The sequence below is a fragment of the Leptodactylus fuscus genome, chromosome 3 (genome assembly GCF_031893055.1).
Source record: "Leptodactylus fuscus isolate aLepFus1 chromosome 3, aLepFus1.hap2, whole genome shotgun sequence".
NCBI lineage: Eukaryota > Metazoa > Chordata > Amphibia > Anura > Leptodactylidae > Leptodactylus > Leptodactylus fuscus.
In genome coordinates, this window is record NC_134267.1 from 36129409 (window position 1) to 36155464 (window position 26056).

General features: G+C 44.8%; 1 protein-coding gene across 1 annotated transcript; it reads right to left on the bottom strand.

The window, feature by feature from the left end:
• LOC142197276 (myelin and lymphocyte protein-like) lies at positions 1-25015 on the bottom strand. The gene is made up of 4 exons (XM_075267449.1): positions 24848-25015; positions 14905-15078; positions 9774-9905; positions 1-312 (listed from the first exon to the last, which is right to left on the bottom strand). Exons 1-4 carry the CDS (start codon positions 24950-24952, stop codon positions 235-237), a joined length of 489 nt encoding a protein of 162 aa, XP_075123550.1. The 5' UTR covers positions 24953-25015; the 3' UTR covers positions 1-234.
• Positions 25016-26056: the final 1041 nt, after the last annotated feature.

Consider the following 26056-nt stretch of genomic DNA (forward strand, 5'->3'; position numbering starts at 1 on the left):
ACCCCTTATGTAACATTGTTGTTTTTTTTGTACTAACTTCGGTCTTATTACATTGATCTGAGATATGACACATGGAATACAGAAGATCCCTAAATAAACTTCTTTATGGTACATATATACATTGTACATGCTTGGAGACTGTTCTTCAGATATAGTCTGTGTTTAAAGTAACATTTACAAACACTGTATATTTTATTTCTTTGTACTTCCGGCCATTTCCGATGCATTTTTCATTTAGGGCGATCTCTTCCATCTTATTAGTGAGGCCACAGCGTGAATCACATAAACCAGAGTGGCAAGATAGGCGAACACCTGCAAAATAGATAAAAATACAATACAGTGATATATTACAGAAGTAGACACACATATGCTAAGAGAAGATATACTAGGAGTCCAGAGCAGCTAAGGACCAGAAGAAAGAAAGAAGGAAGACTTCATAGTCATTTAGTTTTCTGTGTGGGGTGATCTTCGCTTGGACTGATGTAGATTATACAGCCAGATCGTGGTTAGAAGGAAGGACTTGCGATAGCTCCTTCTCACACTTGGGGTGGAGCAGACGGTCACTTACAGTGCTGTCACGGTCTCATACATGGGGTGGGATTTATTCTCTCGCATGGAGGTCACCACAGACAGTGTCCCTCTGTCACCCACCACCTGTACTGGGTCCAGGGGGCTCCCCAGGACAGAGCTGGCCCTTCTAACCAGCCTGTCAAGTCTATTTCTGTCCCTGGTTGATATACTGCTCCCCCAGCAGGCCACACCGAAAAAGATGGCTGAAGCAAACACAGAGTTGAAAAAGGCCCTAAGAAGTGTCCCCTGGACTCCGAAGGCCCTCAGCCTCCTGAGCAGGTAGAGCCTGCTGTGGCCCTTTCTGTGCATCGCCATTACATCATCTTCTGTATCTCCCAACTATATAATTTTCCCAATTTATTTGGTTACCGTAATTGGTTAGATGTGGTTTGACCCTTTATTAAGGCCTGCTAAAAATCACTGATACATGTCATACATGCAGTGTTACAGACCCAATAAAAGGTTAACCAAATTTAAAAGGACCTTTCGTGTCCTCAGAGATGTGCAATATTATATACCAATAGAAAGACAACAATGTGTCAAATTCAGCAAAATGATGCCTTTCCCGGTATGTGCCCTAGTGATGGAGATATTTGTGATATTATTTCTCCATGGCCTCCCTGTAAACACCCTTGCCCCCCTCCAATCCACCCGAAATTGTACTGCTTGCTTAATACACCTCAACCCCCCATTCATCGGCCGCTCTCCTTCGCCATATCCCCTTCACTAGTTATCCAGCGAATAGAGTTCAAAATACTAACGCTGACATACAAAGCCATCCACAACCTGTCCCCTCCATATATCTCTGACCTAATCTCCCGCTACCTGCCCACACGTAACCTCAGATCCTCCAAAGACCTCCTACTCCTATCTACTGTTCACATAACCTTCTCCAAGATTTCTCCCGTGCATCCCTCATACTCTGGAACTCCTTACCAAGACACATAAGACTGACCCCCATAATCACAGGCTTCAAAACGGCCCTGAAGACTCCCCTATTCAGGAAGGCCTACAACCCCCAATAACACCATCACCGCACCCCCATCTGTACAGTCTCTCCCTCACATTCTGTCTCTATCCCTCATAGACTGTAAGCCCTCGCGGGCAGGGCCCTCTACCACACTGTGCCAGTCGGTCATTGTTAGTATATTTGTTTTGTATAGTTTGTGTACTGTATGTAAACCCTCAAATGTAAGTCACCAAGGAAATACTCTATTCATTCCATGGTGCTTTACATTATTATATTAATTCCATGTTTTACATTATTATAACAATGTACAGCACCATGGAATTAATGGCGCTATATAAATAAATCTTGCAGCGCAATATCTCTCCACTATCTAAGACAGGCCTTACAGCCTAGCGTCACCTGATGGTATTATTGCATAGCCTTGTACTGTTGGGGCAGGGGCGAGCTGATCCCTGCCATGATGCTTGGCTGTAAGGCCTTAGCACTGGGACATATACCACCAGGAAAGCTGATTCAGTGCACCGTTGGCAGTATGTAATACTACCCATCACTGAGGACATTGAAGGTCCTTTTTCAGTTTTGTGATCGACAGACTTGTCTAATGGTTTACAAATAAAAATTGGAGTGATATTCACCCCTTCTTTGCCCCTCTGTTCCAGCGACAGGTCTCTGGTGGATGTGAAAAAGGGAGACTGGAGGAGGCAGAGGTACAGAAACGGAGGGGAAAACAAGTGGTGAGTATTCCCATTCCTAAAGTTTTTTTGGTCCCCCCCCCCCCCCCCTTTATGATCTGGAAAACCCCTCTAAGTCGGCCTAGTGGGTAAATCCAAAAGCTCTATTTAAAGGGATCCCATCACTCAGACAATTTTTTCTACGTTCCACGTCGGAATACCCTTAAAGTATTTCACAGTATTGTGCGTGGCCATTTTCTCATGTCCTGTGGGCCTGCGCACTCTGCTCTGCCCAAGGCCTAGAAGTTACAAGCCACCACCGGAAGAAGAGGCTGAAGAGGATGCTGCTGACGAAGATGGAGGCGGCGCTGGAGAGAGTTCTCTCGCAGCATTGTAGCCGCCCCCAGTGCTGTTTGAGCACTGAGGCCCGACCCCAGTTCTGAGAGAGAGCTATTTTGCATACCGAGAAAAAAAAAAAAAAAAAAAGGGATTGTAGGCGAACGGCAGCGCGGAGAAGACGACGAAAGGTAGGAGAAGAATAGCCTCTCTTGGCTATTCTGACGTGGTACCTAGAGATGAGCGAACACTAAAATGTTCGAGGTTCGAAATTCGATTCGAACAGCCGCTCAATGTTCGTGTGTTCGAACGGGTTTCGAACCCCATTATAGTCTATGGGGAACAGATACTCGTTAAGGGGGAAACCCAAATCCGTGTCTGGAGGGTCACCAAGTCCACTATGACACCCCAGGAAATGATGCCAACACCTCTGGAATGACACTGGGACAGCAGGGGAAGCATGTCTGGGGGCATCTAACACACCAAAGACCCTCTATTACCCCAACATCACAGCCTAACAACTACACACTTTACACACTCAATACCACCTCTCTGACAGTAGGAAAACACCTTGAAACATGTGTATTTGGCACTTGCAGTGAGGAGAGCTTGTCACCAGCAGTGAATTTGGCCCTTGTAGTAAGTTGAGGTTGGCACCAACATTTGTTTTGAAAATCAGGGTGGATTGAGCCTCTAACCAGCAGAGTTTGGGCAAATTCATGGTGGAGGGAGCCTCTAAACACCCCAGTTTGGGCAAATTCATGGTGGAGGGAGCCTCTAAAAACCCCAGTTTGGACCAATTCATGGTGGAGGGAGCCTCTAAAAAACCCAGTTTGGACCAATTCATGGTGGAGGGAGCCTCTAACCAGCCCAGTTTGGGCAAATTCATGGTGGAGGGAGCCTCTAACCAGCCCAGTTTGGACCAATTAATGGTGGAGGGAGCCTCTAACCAGCCCAGTTTGGACCAATTAATGGTGGAGGGAGCCTCTAACCAGCCCAGTTTGGACCAATTAATGGTGGAGGGAGCCTCTAACCACCCCAGTTTGGACCAATTCATGGTGGAGGGAGCCTCTAAACAGCCAAGTTTGGACCAATTCATGGTGGAGGGAGCCTCTAAAAACCCCAGTTTGGACCAATTCATGGTGGAGGGAGCCTCTAACCAGCCCAGTTTGGGCAAATTCATGGTGGAGGGAGCCTCTAAACAGCCCAGTTTGGACCAATTCATGGTGGAGGGAGCCTCTAACCAGCCCAGTTTGGACCAATTAATGGTGGAGGGAGCCTCTAACCAGCCCAGTTTGGACCAATTAATGGTGGAGGGAGCCTCTAACCAGCCCAGTTTGGACCAATTCATGGTGGAGGGAGCCTCTAAAAACCCCAGTTTGGACCAATTCATGGTGGAGGGAGCCTCTAACCAGCCCAGTTTGGGCAAATTCATGGTGGAGGGAGCCTCTAACCAGCCCAGTTTGGACCAATTAATGGTGGAGGGAGCCTCTAACCAGCCCAGTTTGGACCAATTAATGGTGGAGGGAGCCTCTAACCAGCCCAGTTTGGACCAATTAATGGTGGAGGGAGCCTCTAAAAACCCCAGTTTGGACCAATTCATGGTGGAGGGAGCCTCTAACCAGCCCAGTTTGGGCAAATTCATGGTGGAGGGAGCCTCTAACCAGCCCAGTTTGGACCAATTAATGGTGGAGGGAGCCTCTAACCAGCCCAGTTTGGACCAATTAATGGTGGAGGGAGCCTCTAACCACCCCAGTTTGGACCAATTCATGGTGGAGGGAGCCTCTAAACAGCCAAGTTTGGACCAATTCATGGTGGAGGGAGCCTCTAAAAACCCCAGTTTGGACCAATTCATGGTGGAGGGAGCCTCTAACCAGCCCAGTTTGGGCAAATTCATGGTGGAGGGAGCCTCTAAACAGCCCAGTTTGGGCAAATTCATGGTGGAGGGAGCCTCTAACCAGCCCAGTTTGGGCAAATTCATGGTGGAGGGAGCCTCTAAACAGCCCAGTTTGGGCAAATTCATGGTGGAGGGAGCCTCTAACCAGCCCAGTTTGGACCAATTAATGGTGGAGGGAGCCGCTAAACAGCCCAGTTTGGACCAATTCATGGTGGAGGGAGCCTCTAACCAGCCCAGTTTGGGCAAATTCATGGTGGAGGGAGCCTCTAAACAGCCCAGTTTGGGCAAATTCATGGTGGAGGGAGCCTCTAACCAGCCAAGTTTGGACCAATTCATGGTGGAGGGAGCCTCTAAAAACCCCAGTTTGGACCAATTCATGGTGGAGGGAGCCTCTAAACAGCCCAGTTTGGGCAAATTCATGGTGGAGGGAGCCTCTAACCAGCAGAGTTGGTGGAAATCAGGGTGGAGGGAGCCTCTAACCAGCAGAGTTGGGGGAAATCAGGGTGGAGGGAGCCTAGTATTAGCAGAATTGTGCAACGCTTATGGTGGATGAGTATGAGGATGCGGAGGAATTGGAGAGGTTGAGTACAGACATGGAGTTTCATGTTGGGGTGCTTTACACAGGTGGGCACAAAAATGAAGGCTCTATCCAGTGGTGGTTCATTTTTATCAAAGTGAGCCGGTCGGCACTCTCAGCTGACAGACGGGTGCGCTTGTCAGTGATGATGCCACCGGCTGCACTGAACACCCTCTCAGATAGGACGCTGGCGGCAGGACAGGACAGCACCTCCAAGGCATATAGGGCAAGTTCAAGCCACAGGTCCAACTTCGACACCCAATACGTGTAGGGCGCAGAGGGGTCGGAGAGGACAGGGCTGTGGTCGGAAAGGTATTCCCGCAACATGCGCCTATACTTCTCACGCCTGGTGACACTAGGACCCTCCGTGGCGGCACTTTGGCGAGGGGGTGCCATCAAGGTGTCCCAGACCTTAGACAGTGTGCCCCTCGTTTGTGTGGACCGGTGAGAACTTGGTTGCCTACTGGAGGAACTGCCCTCCCTGCCGCCAACGTCACATGCTGGAAACATCTCCATCATATTCTGCACCAATTGCCTGTGGCAAGCATTGATGCGATTGGCCCTCCCCTCTACCGGAATAAAAGACGAGATGTTGTTTTTATACCGGGGGTCAAGGATAGCAAAGATCCAGTACTGGTTGTCCTCCATGATTTTGACAATACGCTTGTCGGTTGTAAAGCACCCCAACATGAACTCAGCCATGTCTGCCACAGTGTTAGTTGGCATGACTCCTCTGGCCCCACCGGAAAGTTCAATCTCCATTTCCTCCTCATCCTCCATGTCTACCCATCCGCGCTGCAACAATGGGACGATTCGAAGTTGCCCGGAAGCCTCCTGTATCACCATCACATCATCGGACAACTCTTCTTCCTCCTCCTCCTCCTCCTCCTCCTCCATTAAACGCAGTGAAGCGGACAGATGTGTGGACCTACTCTCCAGCTGTGACGGATCGGATGCTATCCCTAACTCCTCTGTGTGATCTGAGTTATCCCTGATGTCAATCAGGGATTCTCTCAGAACACACAAGAGCAGGATTGTAAGGCTCACCATCGCATCCTCAGAGCTCACCCTCCTTGTGGACTCCTCAAAGACCCGTAGGATGTCACAAAGGTCTCTCATCCATGGCCACTCATGGATGTGAAACTGAGGCAGCTGACTTTGTGGCACCCTAGGGTTTTGTAGCTGGTATTCCATCAAAGGTCTCTGCTGCTCAACCACTCTATTCAACATCTGAAACGTTGAGTTCCAGCGTGTGGGGACGTCGCACAAAAGCCGGTGTTGTGGCACATGCAGGCGTTGCTGGAGAGATTTTAAGCTAGCAGCGGCTACTGTCGACTTGCGAAAGTGGGCGCACATGCGCCGCACTTTCACCAGTAGCTCTGGAACATTGGGGTAGCTCTTTAGGAAACGTTGCACCACTAGGTTGAAGACGTGGGCCAGGCATGGAACATGTTGGAGTCCGGCAAGCTCCAGAGCTGCTACCAGGTTCCGGCCGTTATCACAAACGACCATGCCTGGGCCCAGGTGCAGCGGCTCAAACCATATTGCCGTCTCATCGAGGAGGGCATCCCTCACCTCGGAGGCAGTGTGCTGTCTGTCCCCCAAGCTGATCAGCTTCAGCACAGCCTGCTGACGTCTACCAACGCCAGTGCTGCAACGTTTCCAACTCGTAGCTGGGGTCAATCTAACAGCGGAGGAGGAGGCGGTGGCGGAGGAGGAGGCGGTAGAGGAGGAGGAGGAGGGGGGTGTTCTTCTCGTGTCCCTGCCAGGAATGTTAGGCGGGGAGACGAGGTACACCGGGCCAGTTTGGGAAGCAGTCCCAGCCTCAACTACATTCACCCAGTGTGCCGTCAGTGAAATGTAGCGTCCCTGTCCGCATGCACTTGTCCACGCGTCGGTGGTCAAGTGGACCTTTGTGCAAAGCGCGGAACTAAGGGCCCGCCTGATGTTGAGTGACACGTGCTGGTGCAAGGCGGGGACGGCACACCGGGAGAAGTAGTGACGGCTAGGGACGGCATAGCGAGGTGCCGCAGTTGCCATCAGGTCCAGGAAGGCGGGAGTTTCAACAAGCCGGAACGCCAACATCTCCTGGGCCAGCAGTTTAGCGATGTTGGCGTTCAAGGCTTGCGCGTGTGGGTGGTTAGCAGTGTATTTCTGCCGCCGCTCCAATGTCTGAGAGATGGTGGGTTGTTGTAAAGAAACGCCTGATGGTGCCTTTGATGGTGCAGGAGAAGGAGATAAGACAGGACCAGGGGAGGATGAGGTAGAAGTCAACAAAGTGGCGGAGGCAGATGAAGTGGTGTCCTGGCTCGTCCTCTGGAGTGCATCGCCAGCACAGTCAGCAGTGGCAGTGGCAGAGGCAGAGGCAGTGGCAGAGGCAGTGGCAGTGGCGTGAACGGCAGGCGGCCTTTGTCCTGCCGTTGCTGCCTGCCACTGATTCCAGTGCTTGGATTCCAAATGACGGCGCATTGAAGTGGTGGACAGGTTGCTCTTCTCAGAGCCCCTAATCAATTTCGAGAGGCAAATTGTGCAGACAACACTATATCTGTCCTCGGCGCATTCCTTGAAAAAACTCCACACCTTCGAGAAACGTGCCCTCGAGGTGGGAGTTTTTCGGGGCTGGGTACGAACTGGAACATCTTGGGAGATTCCGGGTGTGGCCTGGCTTCGCCTAAGCTGCTGACCTCTGCCTCTGCCTCTAGCTACCCTTTTTGGTGCTGCACCTGCCTCAACAGCCACACTACTTTCCCCGCTTGACATCCCCCCTGTCCAGGTCGGGTCAGTGTCCTCATCATCCACCACTTCCTCTTCCAACTCCTGTCTCATCTCCTCCTCCCGCACAATGCGCCGGTCAACTGGATGCCCTGACGGCAACTGCGTCACATCATCGTCGATGAGGGTGGGTTGCTGGTCATCCACCACCAAATCGAACGGAGATGGAGGAGACTCTAGTGTTTGAGCATCTGGACACAGATGCTCCTCTGTTAGGTTCGTGGAATCGTGACGTGGAGAGGCAGGTTGAGGGACAATGAAAGGAGCGGAGAACAGCTCTGGGGAGCAGGGACAGTTTGGGTTATTGTTCTGTAAAGCTTCGGAATTTTGGGAGGAAGGAAGACAAGACTGTTGGGTAATAGGAGGAGAGGAGGCAGAGTCTGACTGGCTGCTGGACAATGTGCTGTAAGCGTTCTCTGACAGCCATTGCAAGACCTGTTCCTGGTTCTCGGGCCTACTAAGGTTTGTACCCTGCAGTTTAGTTAATGTGGCAAGCAACCCTGGCACTGTGGAGTGGCGCAATGCTTGCTGCCCCACAGGAGTAGGCACGGGACGCCCTGTGGCTTCACTGCTACCTTGCTCCCCAGAACCATTCCCCCGACCTCGCCCACGGCCTCGTCCACGTCCCTTTCCGGGAGCCTTGCGCATTTTGAATTCCTAGTTAGAAATTGGCACTGTATACCAGTAGTAAAAATTGTGGGTGCACGTAACCCCAATATATTCTTTGAATTCCCAGTCAGACACTGGCACTATATGGCAGTAGCAAGAAATGAGGGTATTTATAACCCCAATATATTCTTTGAATTCCCAGTCAGACAATGGCACTGTATACCAGTAGTAAAAATTGTGGGTGCACGTAACCACAATATATTCTTTGAATTACCAGTCAGAAACTGGCACTATATGGCAGTAGCAAGAAATGAGGGTATTTATAACCCCAATATATTCTTTGAATTCCCAGTCAGACAATGGCACTGTATACCAGTAGTAAAAATTGTGGGTGCACGTAACCCCAATATATTCTTTGAATTCCCAGTCAGACACTGGCACTATATGGCAGTAGCAAGAAATGAGGGCATTTATAACCCCAATATATTCTTTGAATTCCCAGTCAGACAATGGCACTGTATACCAGTAGTAAAAATTGTGGGTGCACGTAACCCCAATATATTCTTTGAATTCCCAGTCAGACACTGGCACTATATGGCAGTAGCAAGAAATGAGGGTATTTGTATTCCCAATATATTCTTTGAATTCCCAGTCAGACAATGGCACTGTATACCAGTAGTAAAAATTGTGGGTGTATATAGCCCCAATTCTATTGCTAGGGGACTTGCAGGGTATTTCTGGGGTGAAGGTGGGGGGGGCACACCGTTGGAACGGGTATCGGGGTATATATCGGGTATACGGGAATACACTGACAGTGTATTCCATTCAGGATCCTGGGAAAGCTGGGTTGCGGCGATTGAGCCCGTCAGTGCCACGTTACACTGACAAGCTTCTCCCTGGAATTTAGCTCTTATAAGAGCTGTTGGTTGTCTTCTCCTTCCTATCCTAGCCTGTCCCTGCCTACCCAGAATCTAAGCCCTAGCTAGCTGGACGGAAACCTCCGTCCCCGGTGAATTGCAAGCTCAGAATGACGCGAACCTGGGCGGCGCTGTTCTTTTAAATTAGAGGTCACATGTTTTCGGCAGCCAATGGGTTTTGCCTACTTTTCTCAACGTCACCGGTGTCGTAGTTCCTGTCCCACCTACCCTGCGCTGTTATTGGAGCAAAAAAGGCGCCAGGGAAGGTGGGAGGGGAATCGAGTAATGGCGCACTTTACCACGCGGTGTTCGATTCCATCATGCCGAACAGCCTAATATCCGATCGAACATGAGTTCGATAGAACACTGTTCGCTCATCTCTAGTGGTACCTAGAAAATAATTTTTGTCTGAGTGATAGGATCCCTTTAAGCACAGCAATAGGCACACACTTACCACTGCAGCAATGTTCTCTTGATAGATCTTGTATAATGCGTCATCTGAGGTTCTTGTACCAATTGTTGCAGAAGCCTGGAGGACGGATGCACTGAGGTAAAACAGGGATGCAATAAAGTGATAGAAGGCATCCTATAAGAAAAAAAATGCAAGACTGTCATTTATATGAAAATGTATAGTGAATATTAGCGTACAGTTCATATACATTTCTACGGCTTTTTTTTTTTTTTTTTTTTTTTTTTTTAACCCTTTCCCACTGTTGAAGGTTTTAGATTTGTGCTCTCCACCTCACAAACCCCATATTTTTTTTTTTTTTTGTTTTATATATTTCTCTGTTAAAAGTCACATAAGGGCTTAAGGTTTGCAGGACATTATTGTTCTTCATAATGGTATCATTTATTAATATCTGTACAGTGTACTGTAAAAAAAAAAATATATATAGATATTTATTTATTTTTTTCGGAATGGGCGAAATTGGAGAAAAAGTGCATTTGTGCGATTTTCTTATGTGCTTCATATTTACTTGCGTTTACTGAGCAGCCAAGATGACTTGACACCTGTAAAAAAGTCATTTCAGTACTTTTGATTTTTTTTTTCTCCACTACAGCGTTCACCGTATGGAAAAAAAAAAAAAAAAAAAAAAAAAAAATTTATATATATATATATATATATATATATATATATATATATATATATATATATATATTTTTTTTTTTATTTATATTTATAGATTTGTAGAACGGCCACTTTCAGACACAGGCCTACCTAATGTGTATGCGTTTCACAGTATTGAAGTACTTTTACATGCGTTTTAGGGAAAAGAGGGCGATTTAAACTTTTATAGAGATGAGCGAACAATGTTCGATCGAATACACATTCGATCAAATATCAGGCTGTTCGGAGTATTCGATTCCAATTGAATACCACGAGGCAAACGCAGTAAAAATTCGTATCCCCTCCCACCTTCCTTGGCGTGTTTTTTGCACCAATAACTATGCAGGGGAGGTGGGACAGGAACTATGACATCGGAGGCATCAGAAGAAGAAAAAAAAAAAATTCGGAAAAAAAAATTGGCTGGCTAAATCAGGTGACCTCCAATTTATACGAATGCTGGATTTAACATTCGATTAATTTGAGACTGAACTATGTGACTGAGACAGGGATAGATGTACAGGCAGGGTTAGCTAGGGATTAGCTTTATTTATGTGGGAATGTCACTCACCTAGCTCTTTGGGGCTCTATCTGGTTGGGATCCCTGTCAGCTTGCGATATGCATGAGCTGACTTTTTCCCATAGGAATGCATTGACCAGCGTTGACTGGTCGAATGCCATATAGAGGACAGCATTCAGCCAATCAACGCTGGTTCTGCCGGAGTCTAAGATCGGTCCACAGCAGTTTCCATTGTGGTCCGATCTCAGATTTAGCAGTGCTGACACATCTCTGCTACACGGAGAAACAGCAGAGCTCAGCACACACAGAGATGCAGCAGAGCAGAGTGTGCATTGAACCCTGCAGTGCTGGCCGTGCGCTCAGCTCGGATGCATCTCCGGAGTAGGTGAGCTTAGCCAGCTCTGCTTCATCTTCGATGGCGGAGTCCTAGATCGGTCCACAGCAGTCTCCATGCTGGTCCGATCTTAGACTCCGCCTCCTCACAGACGAGCCTCCGGCAGAACCAGCGTTGATTAGCCGAATGCTGTACTCTGTATGGCATTCGGCCAATCAACACTGGTCAATGTATTCCTCTGGGAAAAAGTCAGCTCCCACATATCGCAAGCTGACAGGGATCCCGACATAATACAGTGACTTGGGCATGTTAGATGCCCCCAGGCATGCTTCCCCTGCTGTCCCAGTTGCATTCTAGGGTGTTGGTATCATTTCCTGGGGTGTCATAGTGGACTTGGTGACTCTCCTGAGTCAAATGCTGGGATCCCCTGAAACGAAGCATTTTTCCCCATAGACTATAATGGGGTTTGATATTCATTTGAATAGTCGAATATTGAAGGGCTATTCGAAACGAATATCGAATATGTTACTGTTCGCTCATCTCTAAACTTTTATTTTTATAAATTATTTTATTGCACTTATTAGACCCTCTAGGGGTGTTGTACCACAGGGGGTCTGGTCATTAATATATTGAAAAATAACAAGACTTCATAGTAATGGGACACATGCCCCGGAGCTTGGTTCAAGTTCTGGTGATCCCTCTGAGGCGCCGGGGATGTTAGTGCCCACAATCAGCAGAGACCCAGCAGCTATGGCGGTTACTGAGCTCTTGAGTGGCTGCCATATTTAAATACCCGACATTCGCTGTACTATTACGGTTGATGTCGTTGAGGGGGTAAAGGGAGTCCACCCCCTCCGTCAAGCATTTTCAATTGCCATCAACATATTATAAAGCACTTTACAGTGATAACCATCATACCTTGGTTATGTATGGCACTTTTTTTCTCCAAATCTACAGATTTACATTGAAGTCTTATGCAAATGAGGCAATTGGTACACTTGGGGGCAGACCTTATGCTCCCTGTAACACTTAGACCACTACAATCTCCTTCCTCCACTACCTTGTGATCTTCCCACTGTCATCACCCATTCTACTTCAGCAACTAGTGCAGTGCTCCAAGAGCTGAAGGCCCGCCCCCAGTGCACCAACTGCCTCATTTGCAGCTAATCTGTGCAGGCTCTGGGTATTCAACCCCACAGAAAGCCCCTTTAACAATAGTATCAGATTTACTTCTTGTATATGGATTTTATACTCAAGGATGCCATATATTTATATCATGTAGACACTGCCACAGAAATAGCCTATTGTGCATACTAAACTGAGAATTAGGACTGAACAAACCTGTCAGGGGACATTTTTAGTCACGGTTTTTAGGCGTGTTTAAATAAAAAAATCCTTTGGCGAGTTCCCGACATTGTATCCTTCTTAGCCTAAAGAACCGGGCCTCACCCTTTGGTTTCACATGACTCCTCTCCTTGTGTTCCACAGTCAATAACACACCTTGATGTTAAGATATAAGAAAGAAAAAATGATCTACCCAGATCTACTCTGAGGCCAATGTGGAGTCAGATGACATATCGGAACCTGCCATATTAAATGATTAACTAGTCCCACTGACATCAGGATTGGGCTTAAACTGCAGACCGCTTGCTATCTGGCAGCTTAGCTCAGACCCCTACCGATCAGGAGAATGGGGAGATTTTGTTCTCCTGTCCTGAATGGAGCTCTGGTTGGTAATTTTAGTGAAAATGCCAGTGATAGCCAAACTGGAGAGTTCATCCATCTCCAGCACTTACATCGAAACGAATGGAGCAATGCACGCAAATCTTCGCCATTCTCCTAATCGGTGCGGATCTAGACACTCCGCCAATCAACTCGTAAACTATGGCTAGGACATAACGTGCCCAGATGGGAAGACCGCTTTAATGGTGATCGTAGTAATTGTTGTCTACCACATTATGTTCAAGTCTTCTCGTTATTAGATAGAGTTTATGATGATGGCTGTGCCTGAATTCTGGCCATAAATAAGCGCAACTTAGGCTAAAGCCCAACGTTGCCGAAACGCATGCTTTTTTATATTGTAGCTTTTTGAGCCAAAGCCAGCAGTAGATTGAGCAAAAGGTAGAAACATAAAAACTTCCATATATATATATATATATATATATATATATATATATATATATATATACACTCACCGGCCACTTTATTAGGTACACCTGTCCAACTGCTCGTTAACACTTAATTTCTAATCAGCCAATCACATGGCGGCAACTCAGTGCATTTAGGCATGTAGACATGGTCAAGACAATCTCCTGCAGTTCAAACCGAGCATCAGTATGGGGAAGAAAGGTGATTTGAGTGCCTTTGAACGTGGCATGGTTGTTGGTGCCAGAAGGGCTGGTCTGAGTATTTCAGAAACTGCTGATCTACTGGGATTTTCACGCACAACCATCTCTAGGGTTTACAGAGAATGGTCCGAAAAAGAAAAAACATCCAGTGAGCGGCAGTTCTGTGGGCGGAAATGCGTTGTTGCCAAAGGTCAGAGGAGAATGGCCAGACTGGTTCGAGCTGATAGAAAGGCAACAGTGACTCAAATAGCCACCCGTTACAACCAAGGTAGCCAGAAGAGCATCTCTGAACGCACAGTATGTCGAACTTTGAGGCAGATGGGCTACAGCAGCAGAAGACCACACCGGGTGCCACTCCTTTCAGCTAAGAACAGGAAACTGAGGCTACAATTTGCACAAGCTCATCGAAATTGGACAATTGAAGATTGGAAAAACGTTGTGTGGTCTGATGAGTCTCGATTTCTGCTGCGACATTCGGATGGTAGGGTCAGAATTTGGCGTCAACAACATGAAAGCATGGATCCATCCTGCCTTGTATCAACGGTTCAGGCTGGTGGTGGTGGTGTCATGGTGTGGGGAATATTTTCTTGGCACTCTTTGGGCCCCTTGGTACCAATTGAGCATCGTTGCAACGCCAAAGCCTACCTGAGTATTGTTGCTGACCATGTCCATCCCTTTATGACCACAATGTACCCAACATCTGATGGCTACTTTCAGCAGGATAATGCGCCATGTCATAAAGCTGGAATCATCTCAGACTGGTTTCTTGAACATGACAATGAGTTCACTGTACTCCAATGGCCTCCACAGTCACCAGATCTCAATCCAATAGAGCATCTTTGGGATGTGGTAGAACGGGAGATTCGCATCATGGATGTGCAGCCGACAAATCTGCGGCAACTGTGTGATGCCATCATGTCAATATGGACCAAAATCTCTGAGGAATGCTTCCAGCACCTTGTTGTATCTATGCCACAAAGAATTGAGGCAGTTCTAAAGGCAAAAGGGGGTCCAACCCGTTACTAGCATGGTGTACCTAATAAAGTGGCCGGTGAGTGTGTGTATATATATATATATATATATATATATATATATATATAATCTCATTCCTTTTGTAGACATTCTTGGCTTTGGCTCCAAAAAAACAAACAAAAAAAAAAAACCCTCTGCAACACAGGGCATTTTGGATGCATCTAAATTTAGTCCATTCCCCCCCCCCCCTCCCACTTAGCTCAAAAAGGGGGCATGGACTTATTCGTTCGGTAGTACATATCTTACCAGAGTTGTCCATGCGGCTCTTCCTCCATGAGCTCCCGCAATGTATAAGATCAGAAGAAGGGTCGTACATACAAATAACGTGACAGAAACGAACATGACCCATCCTTGAAGTAATGGAAGTTCCCCAATCAATCTTGTAGAAGCTACCAAAATCCAGACTAGACCACCAAAAACCTGTCATGAAATAAAATGAACATTTTAGTGACTTTAATTCACTTTATAATGATAACTTATTTACCGTATATACTTGAGTATAAGTCGACCCGAATATAAGCCGAGGCCCCTAATTTTACCACAAAAAAACTGGGAAAACTTATTGACTCGAGTATAAGCCGAGGGGGGGCTTTTTCAGCAGAAAACAGTACTGAAAAACTCTGCTTATATTTGACTATATACAGTATATAAATATAGTGTCAAACTAGTTTTATATTCTAATGGTAATCAACATATAGTAAATTGAGATTTTCATATATACTTAATGTCTTTTGTTGCTTATACAGCACCAATATACACATCAATTGCAATGGTAGATGCATATGGAGAAGCGCCACATAATATATCTTCCATTAATGTGTCTAAGATGAAAGTCAAGTAATAACTTATTCTGACTGCATACAGAAAACGTCTTAGATCGACCCCGGCCTATTGCATCAGTTACTAGTCTGTCATATTCACCACGTCAGTCCACAACTCAATTCCTACCAGCTACGAAGTCTACATGTGCAGAGAAATGTGCACCTACATGTTATTGTACTGAACACTTAGAGGTCTAATCCTGGTTAAAGACTTGTAGTCAAGTAATAAAGAAACTATTATGGAAGTGCCTTGTAAAATGTTATCAACAAATGCAACTACTCTTGTAAAACATTATCCTTTAACCTGAAACTGGTTTCTGACTTTAATAGGATGCCTATTACTCTTTAACCCCGCAGGCTCTGCAGTCATGGAATTAGAATTCTGGAGTTGCAGAACGCTGTGGAGGAGGGGCAGATCAGGGATGGAGGACTTGGCGCCAAATGTGTGTCTCAATGTCATCCCTCACCGGTTGTCGGGCATAGAGGGAATGAAATTCCAATAAGGAACTTTAGATTGCAAAAAATAGAGATAGACAAGAACAACCGCTCTTCTTTTGGATCTTTGTAACAGCAGGCTTAACTTATACCATGGGAGCACGTATAAGATGTACCGAGTTTTTTTGGCAGCGTTAAACTTGAACACAAGGTCGATAAAAATGCAATAGGTAGTAGAGATGAGCGAACACTGTTCGGATAAGCTGATCCGAACAGCACGCTCCCATAGAAATGAATGGAAGCACCTGGTATGTACGCTTTGCCGGCGGCCGGTCGCTTCCATTCATTACTATGGGAGCATGCAGTTCAAAACGGCTGTTCCGAACAGTGTTCGCTCATCTCTAATAGGTAGTATTGGATATACCAATAAAAGGCAGTCAAACGCGCTCACTCGGAGCCAAGTTCCAGGTTTGAGCACCTCCCGGTTGTTGACTTCCTGGCAAAATAATTCTACTGTAGAGTGTCTTTTTTTAGATTTGTACCTCTGTTTTCCTGGAATGGCAACACCTAGTTGTCAACTTACTAATGCATTTCCAGAGGGGATAACAGAGGGACAAAAAAAAACAAAAAAAAACCCAGAGGTCAAAGAAAAGATGCCACTTATTTGCTGGGGGATATCAATATTTCTAAATACAGACATGACATGTCAGGAGAAGCGATGCCTTGTCTTTATGGCAGAAGCAATAGCAATATCATCAGTGTAGAATCATCTGCAGTTACTATACAAACAGAATATTGTTATGGCCGAGATTGTTGAACAAGGTATCAGGTTTTATTCATATGGCTGAGAAAAACCCCAATAGAAGTCTCCTTACACTGTGTTCCCGGCCAAGTGGCAGCTTGTTCCAGCCCCATAGCCACTGCATTGTCTACATGGTAAGCATATCTGTGGATGCCTTTAGGTCAGTTCTCTATTGTATTGGTGGTTTTAAGGAATAAAAATCCCATATTTGCAGTTGTTTTTGGTATAAATTTGGCTTTGTCTTCTGCAACCTGTATGTATTTGCATAGATTGTTGGCTCTGTATTCCCCAACAATGTGAAATCCGTCAGACAGCCCAGTCTGTAGCCCCTTTCTTTACCATCCTAGAAACTAACCGCAACCAAATAAGGTAACGTTAAATCAAAATGGATTTTTTTTTTTTTTTCAATGCCCCAAATCGCCAAGTTTTAAATCCATCTATGCCCGCAGTTAAACTTAACACACACTTTATTCTTATGCAAACCAAGGGGAAAAGGGGGAATGAATACACAGCCCTCCTATGTAGAAAGATCAGAGTTCAATCTTCAAAATACATATAAGTTAATAAACTGGAACACTCACTCTGTAGATAGTGGAATAAAACGCACGGAACCTCGAATGTCCCTCCAGCTTGGAACGTGATCACACATATAAGTTTGCGGTAACTATGAAGTCCAGCGATATCCACTTTCATTAAAATCCTTCTTTTATTAGATCATAAAGTTAAAATTGTAGACATACAGATATAGACCATGGTTGTACAGTTCAGTAGCAGACCTGGCTGAAAAGCTGACGCGTTTCTATGACTAAGTAACAGTTTCGAAACGTGTCAGCTTTTCAGCCAGGTCTGCTACTGAACTGTACAACCATGGTCTATATCTGTATGTCTAAAATTTTAACTTTATGATCTAATAAAAGGATTTTAGTGAAAATGGATATCGCTGGACTTCATACTTACCGAATACCTTTATTCTTACCTTGAGAGACTCATTGGTCTTCTCTCTGGTGCTCCCGGCGTCTGCGCAGTTCTTCAGTAAAGCCAACGATGTACAGTACACCGCAGCTTCACTGTGCAAGTGACAGAGGAGAGAAGGATGTGCACTGAGGCTTAGGCTCGATTCACTTCAGCATTTGGGGAGTCTGGTTGGAACCCCCTGAATAGAAACCTATATGCATTAAACAGCAGTTTACCCGGGAAACCCGCAGACCCCATAGACTATAACGAGGTCCGTGTGGTTTCCACTCAGTGTCTGCATGAAACATGTGGAGAGAAGTGCTGCGTGCAGTACTTTTCTCTCTGCATGTTTCATGTGGAAACCACACAGACACCATGATAGTCTATAGGGTCTGTGTCTTTCCTGAAGGTAACCCGCTTTTTAATGCGTATAGGTCTCTGCAGACTCCCCGAACGCTGATGTGAACCAGGCCCGAGGTATACTCTTCTGGCTTCAGTGAAGAACTGTGCTGGCACGGGGAGTACAGTAGCAGGGTAAATAAGGTTGTTTGTTTTTTTAATTTCAGGTACGGGTGATTTTGGTATAGGGTGATTTGGAACACTAAACCCCTGACCTTTAAGGACGTGTGAATGGTTTAATGTCACAAATTGCCATGACAGATTCCCTTTAAAGGGATCCCATCATAGAAATCCTTTTGTTGTCTTCTCCGCGCCACCGTTCCATAGGAATCCCGATTCTTGTCGGCATGCAAATTAGTTCTCTCGCAGCACTGGGTGTGGGCCGCAATGCTCAAACAGCGCTGGGGACATCCCCAATGCTGCGAGAGAACTCTCTTCAGCGCCGCCTCCAACTTCGTCAGCAGCGTCCTCTTCATCCTCTTCTTCCGGCAGTGGCTTGTAACTTCTAGGCCTCGGGCCGAGCAGACTGCGCATGCCCACAGGCCACAAGAAAATGGACGCTTACAATACTGTGCAATACTGGCCTGTGGGCATCCACAGTCTACTCTGCCCAAGGCCCGAGGCCTAGAAGTCGGAAACCTGCGCCGGAAGAAGAGTATGCTGCTGATGAAGATGGAGGCGTCGCTGGAGAGAGTTCTCTCGCAGCATTGGGGACACCCCCAGTGCTGTTTGAGCGCTGGGGCCCACCCCCAGTGCTGCAAGAGAACTAATTTACATACCGACAAGAAACGGGATTTCTACGGAATGGCGGCACAGAGAAGACAACGAAAGGTAGGAGAAGAATAGCCTCTCTTAATGCTATTCCGACTTGTTACTCATAAAAAAAGGGTTTCTATGATAGGATCCTTTTAATGCTGCAGTGTGACACCTGTTTAAAAACACATGACCAGTATTCACTTTCGTGTGCATGTAGCCTGTGGGGTCTATTTATGATTTAGTTCCACCTTCTTGTTTGTAAAAACAGTTGAGATATGCAAAGCCATTCCATGTAAAGCAATGCATACAAAAGTGCTAAATTTGGCCTAGGCATTGGGGCATCAATGACCCTCGATCCTGAAAGCGTTACATGATGTGCACTTCATGTGCAATTGCTCCTTTTTAGGCTAAGGGCCCACATAAAGTTTACAGAAATAGACAAAAGGAGACACTAATAAATAATTAACACGTCACTTTTAATTGCTGTATTAAAACAAAGACTCAGAAATCAAGGGCTTTTAAGTAGCGGTCACACTGATGGCATTCTGCCTAAAACAGCATGCAACCAATGCAGAGGTATCCGGTTTACAGCCCAGGGTTTGTCACAGGTAAGTTTAATGCCCTTAACTCAACCCGGACAACTCTTCTAGCTGAGCTTACTCCCTATGCAATAAGAAGTGATATAAGTATAAGAATGGCAGCTCTGGCAATGGTTATATGCCTGGAACCCAATCCACCCAACCTCTCCTTATATCCTGAGGTTTCTGGCCTAATGCCATGCCAACCGGAAAAAGGGAATATAAGATTCCCATTTAGAGCAATGCATTTCAGTGCTATACATGGCACTCAGTAACTAAACTGCCAAAAGGAACTTTCCACCCTTCAGCCTATAAGCCACTACCCACATTTTCTAAGAATTCACACCCACATTTAGCTTGTCAAAAAAAATTTCACCAGGGAGCCACACGGTGGCTCAGTGGTTAGCACTGCAGCCTTGCAGCGCTGGAGTCCTGGTGTTCAAATCCCGCCAAGGGCAAAAAAACATCTTCAAGGAGTTTGTATGTTCTCCCTGTGTTTGCATGGATTTCCATCCCATATTCCAAAAAGACATACTGATAGGGGGGGGGGGAAAGTACATTGTGAGCTCTATGTGGGCTTACAATCTATAAAAAAAAATAAAAAAATTTCCACCCAGTAATTGCACCCAAGATGCCCAATACTTATGCCAGTGTCCACAATAGTGAATCTGGACCACAGTATGTGTATGGAGGTGTCTGGTGGGATAGCCATTTGTAATATCTAATGTATGTGCATGGCCAGCGTAAAACAGCACGCCATGCCAATCTGTATTTCTGGAGTGTGACTGCTACTTTGGTCTAAATTCTAAATTTCAGTGGAAAATTTAAAATTTTAATTGAAAATTCTTTTGACTTCTCCATTCAACAGAACTTCTGCAACTGAAAAACATTCTCTCTCCATATAACTAGTAATATTTTTCTATAGAAAGTGAAAGGAATTCTACAAACCCCAGCTGTTCAATTTCATAATACCGAGAAGTTTTTATGTATTTTTCAGTTTTTATTCCCCCCTTTCCTTTTTACCCCCCGCAGCCTTGGCCGTTTCTGTATCTTTCAGTGACTTTTCATATTACTTTTTAAAGTTTTTCCTTTTTGGAATTGTCTCTTTTTGAAAGGCCGTTTATGGTAGTCAAAAGTTTTTCTTGGCTTGACTGGTCCTGTATCTTTCAGTAACATTATGGTGACCATTGTATTCTCCATAGACAAATATGACCGGGATCAGAGGGAGCCTCAACCTATAATTAGACTTTTTATCTATATAATATATGACATTGTTATAAAAGCCAATGGCTCTTCAGGTTCTTTGTACAGCAAGTGGAAAATGATTAATAGCTGTGAGAGTAATACATGGACATGAGAGGCAGCAGCCAGTATTACACATGCTCAGTCTGATCGTATACAGCCCAGCCGTTGCTCAAGAACATATACATGTGAAGTATTCTGACATGTATGTCACACCTTGATGAAGAATGCAGATGGCTGAAACCGTGCAACACTAAAGGCTGAGGTCACAGATCTGCAAAATCCAATCACATGATGTACTGAAAAAAGGAGAATGTGAATGCAGCTAGAAAATCCAAAATGTAGCAACTGTATTGGCATTGGCTTTACAGTTAACGCTGGAGATCAGGAGGAGGTAGGAATAAGAAAGCAACCAATGACTTCATTAGTTTTTGAGACTCCCTCCATCTTGACTTCGACAGCGAGTAAAGCTGGAAATATACAGATGGTAGGCTGCCATCGCTCATCTGAAATGAACACATAGTTGGTTGTACGGCCAATTGTCCCATACACATGAACAACCACAGACTTTTCAATGAGTGTTTGACTACACTTGACAGACACTTGTAAAACTAACAGATAAAAGTCTTTCAATACTACTGAATTGCTGGAAAAACGAAATGATGGACACTTTGTAGGTATTAGTGGTACAAACACCTGCCCATATTACACAAATCTTCCACAGGTCTGTCAGTCTACCCCATACACAACAGATCATGGCAGACAGACCACAGGAAAAAAAATATCCAACACAACAAATTTTAGTTTATTTTGGCTAACTTTAGTTGATGGTCGGATGTATGGGACAGGCTGTCATAGGGTTATGTATGTAAGACAGTCTAAAATCTGCCACTTCAGCAGATCTAATGTGTATGGTCAGATTGAGAAGTTGTTTAAGCCCCCTGCACAGGTGAGATTGGACAAAGGGATTTACACGCACACATCTGTTATTTCCTTTCCATCAGCTTCCATTGCTTGGGGACAGGATGGCGTAGTATAGCATACTGCGCTATCCTAAAAAATAAAAAGGAATCCTGACAGGCAAGTTATAAGTCAGATGGATCTTCTATCTCACATGTATTAGGCCAGGTTCACATTTCTATTATTTAATCCTTAAACGTTTTTAAAAACACAGCTTTTTCGTTGCAGATTTTTTTCCGTGATGTGTGGATGGGATTTGCCAGAATCCCTTCTATATTGCCAGTACTGTATAATGCAGCATTTTTTGCAATGTGGGGCCCTGACCTTCGTCCATTGTTCTGATCCTATGACAGATCAGAAAACTATAGACTAAATAGTGGAAGTGTGAATGCAACCTTAGGGGTCATTCACATCACCTATCGATCATCAGATTATCTTACAACTAAATATTATACAGAGGTAGCAGGGCAGACCCACAACAAAGAAAGCCTTAAAAACCAATATGAGATTACAAGGCACAAAGCCTGCAGCTAGAAGAAGGAATATTTGAGGTAAGGGTGGAGACAGTCCACTAATATTGGAAGGACCAGCCCATGGGTAAAGGTGTCAACATCCCATTCACACCTGTACTATTACTGCCTGAACGCAATATAGCCTGATTTACCACTTAAAAGGATATTTCTACCATTGAGTGCCCATCACAGTTTACATATAGGATAGATTATTAACTATGTTTGTAAATACTCAGTTTTTCTTCACCTTATCTCATAGCCCAGAGCTGCATTTATAGTTCTGCAGATTTCAGTGCAGACATATTTCAGCAGTCCAGCTGTACCAAAGTCTGTAGAGATTGCTGCGGTTTTTTGAGCCAACGTCAGGAGTGGATTGAGCAGATGGTAGAAGTATAAGAGCTTATATATATTTCCCAGTCCTTTTGTAGTCACTCCTAGGTTTGGCCCAAAAAAAAAAAAAAAAAAAAAAAAAAAAAAAAAGCAAAATCTACAACAAAAGAATCTGAATTTCCACAACATGGGACCTCAGCCTTACAGTTCCTGCGAATCCCATCCACACAATACGGAAACATATGCGCTATATAGTGGCACTATACACGTAAGATAAGTGATCGTAAAATAGTTCATATATACCAGTTTAAAGACTTTATTATATGTATACTGTATTTTTACAATCTAAATTTTGTTCAAGACTGTAAAAGTGCAGCACAGATTACTATATTCATTTATCATATCTATTACTATATATATATATATATATATATATATATATATATATATATATATATATATATATATATATATATAATCTAGTGAGCACATAGATGTATGCTTGTACCTAAATATGAGAGTTTACTAACTTAATCACTTGGGGTCCAACTGCTGAGATCCTCACTGTTCACATTCTGTATTCAATAGGATATACTAGTTAGTATTTCTTGGGTTCACTCATCATCTCACAAGGACATTGTCTAAGGGCCCCCCCCTCCCCCCCTAATATGGAGGAGATCTGTACTTTGCTGCAGGGAAACCACCAGGTTACTACCTCTTGGACTGACCAGGCAGGTCAGGGACTGTAGTGCAGTACACCAACCAGATTGGTGTTTTAGTTCTACAGACGGAACAATGTCAGGAGCAGTACATTGTAGCATACAACACCAAAAAGTGTATGTGCCTGGGAGTGTAGGAAATCAGGGAATGGATAAAGTGTGTAAGAGGTAAGTTGGCCGCCACGCCTGCTCGGAGATGTAGTATGCCAGCATGCCCAGACTGTTGGCTTTACTAGTTATTTAATCTCAGGATAAAACGGTTTTGCAATGTCATCAATACTGCATTACTTCTCTGCAGCCCATAGACACAGAATGCTGAACATACCTAAGGCCACTCCTATGAAAGCCTTACCACACACTACACCGCCTATATACAGAACCACAAGGTAACCTGAAATGATTGTAATTAAGTCACTGTATAGTCAGTAGTGGTCAGACCGCTTCCAGCTTATAGGAATTGTGCAGAGACTACTTGCCCACCTCTCACTGCATGCACTATGATGTACTCATGCCCCAGGGCTAGGGCCACACCTAGCAATGGGACTCTATTGCTTAAAGGGAAAGTCTGCCCCAATTAAGACAATGTGGAAGACTAATGACATTATTAAAGTCCATCAACACCATAAACCGTTGCCTGTGTGTGAAGCCTTATGTGCAATATCCACAGTATATGTGCGGACTATGCATGTCAGACTTTGCCTGACTTTAGTTTTTGGGACAGGGAGTAGCTTCTGCATCTTACAGCTCCCATTGCAAGCTATATTACTCAAATGTATTCCTTTTGTTATCCAGCCACCCTGATAGCCATCTTGCTATCCATGTCAGGTTTTTAGGCACCCATTCCCTCTCCTACCTCTGTGACTGTACAAAGACATACCTGACAATATACTGTATTCTCAGAGAATCAAATGTATAGACAGACTAGATCTTTTACCAGACAAACCCCAATTTTTTTTCCAAACAGATCTGAGCTTTTACTTTGATATAACCTATGAGCTTGCCATATATGCGTGTGCATGGTGCAATTCAGTAGACATCACTAAGAAAATGTAGTTAGCAATTCTTCCAATTTTAGGTTTTAGTAGCTGGCGGCCCAATGGCAAGAAACTAAGACATGGGACTCAAATATGAACAGTGCCCATTAAATTAACATGGGCATATGAGATGGGGCGTATAAATAGGTGATATCTAAAGCAAGAAAGAATTCAGATTGTTTTTCTTTTACATTATATATAATGCATTTTTATGCATTCACATCTTCCATTATAACAGAATGAAAAGTATTCAGCACACCTATGAACAGCCAATGTCATTTAGTCTATGTAGCTGAAATGCGCAGGAGGATAAAGGGTTACTAGAATTATGTGGATACAATGATGTATTGTTTCACAATGTCACCTGCAGACTTGCAATACAATAGTGGTCATGGCATAGATCTAGTAAAATCCAGGGTATTAGTCTTAAACAATGGAACCCATCAGAATCCGCAGAGATATTTGGATACTGACCAGTTATGTGTGCAGCAAAGACACAAAGAAAACATTGACACAAGTAGTAGCTACATGCAAACAATAGAGGAAGCTATGGAATACAAAGCAGTCTACATACTTTCCTTATCTGAAGGTTTACAGCCTAAAGCCACATTATATACAAGCAGCATCTCTAATATAGTCATACTTACAAATTCAAGTATCATAAGCACATCTGGAAAAGAAGTAAAAGTTCTGATCCCTGAAGGTAGTGGCGAAGTGTCACCATACACAGGCGCTGCAGTGGTGGTTGCCATTGTGCGATACCTGGTAAGGGACACTTAGGCTGTGTAATACTGGAGGAGCAGCAGTCTGTGCAATACTGATCTGTCTACAGGGTAAAAGCTACTTATGCACTCACTGCTCCACCTTGGAGGGATGGTAATGCCACCCCTACCACTCCCTTAGCAATGTACTGCTCACCTGTCAGAGGTGTTGCTGGATGCTTAGGTATAAAGCCTTGGAATTTCACTAAAGAGCCGCCTGAGTGTGTACGAGCAGTGAGCAGGGTAACAGGTGGAGAACGGATTCAGATGGAGCAAAATTACAGATCTAGTTTATAGGGACAAAAACTATGTCTATCTATGGATCCATCTATCTTCCTGGGACTGTTCCGGGTAACATTTTTTGTTGCACACCACTATGGTTTAAGCACATTTTCAGTCTCCTTATTCATTATTGGTCAACAGGTGTTTTGTTTTATTAAAATTAAAAGCTGTACATACCCCCTGCTATGATAGATATTGGTTAGGGGTTAGGGTTTTGATTAGAGTATAGACAGAAAGATGAATGTAGTTTAATACATTTGTAGTTCTCTGTAGAATTCGAGATATTATGGCATACTAGCAGCCTATTATATAGCCTCGTATATTGTATTCCTGAAACAATAAAATGCTGTTTTAGGCCGGGGCCCCATGGGACGTAAACTCTGCGGTGGAAATGCTGCAGGAAAAATCCCGCCGTTTTACAGTGCAAGCAAAGGGGATGGGATTCATGTGAATCCCATCCCCACTTTGCGGAAAAAAACGCAGTGCGGACACGCTGCGATTTACAAAGCCGTTGCAGCTTTGCAAGTCGCAGCATGTCAATTATATCTACGGAAACATTGGCGGCTTTCCCGTAGATATAATGGGAAGAGAAAGTCTGCAGAGGAAAACTCAGTGAACTTTCTCTTCAAAGCGCTGCGGAAAGAACCGCAATGCGATCACGCAGCAGTTCTTTCCGCAGCGCTTTAGCTTTTGCGATTACGGCCCGTGGGGCCTTACCGAACACACTGGCAAGCGGTGTGCAGTGACTCCCTCGAACATATTACCAACGCAGATGTGAACGAGGCCTTAGCCTTAAGCTGGGGCCCCAAGTAA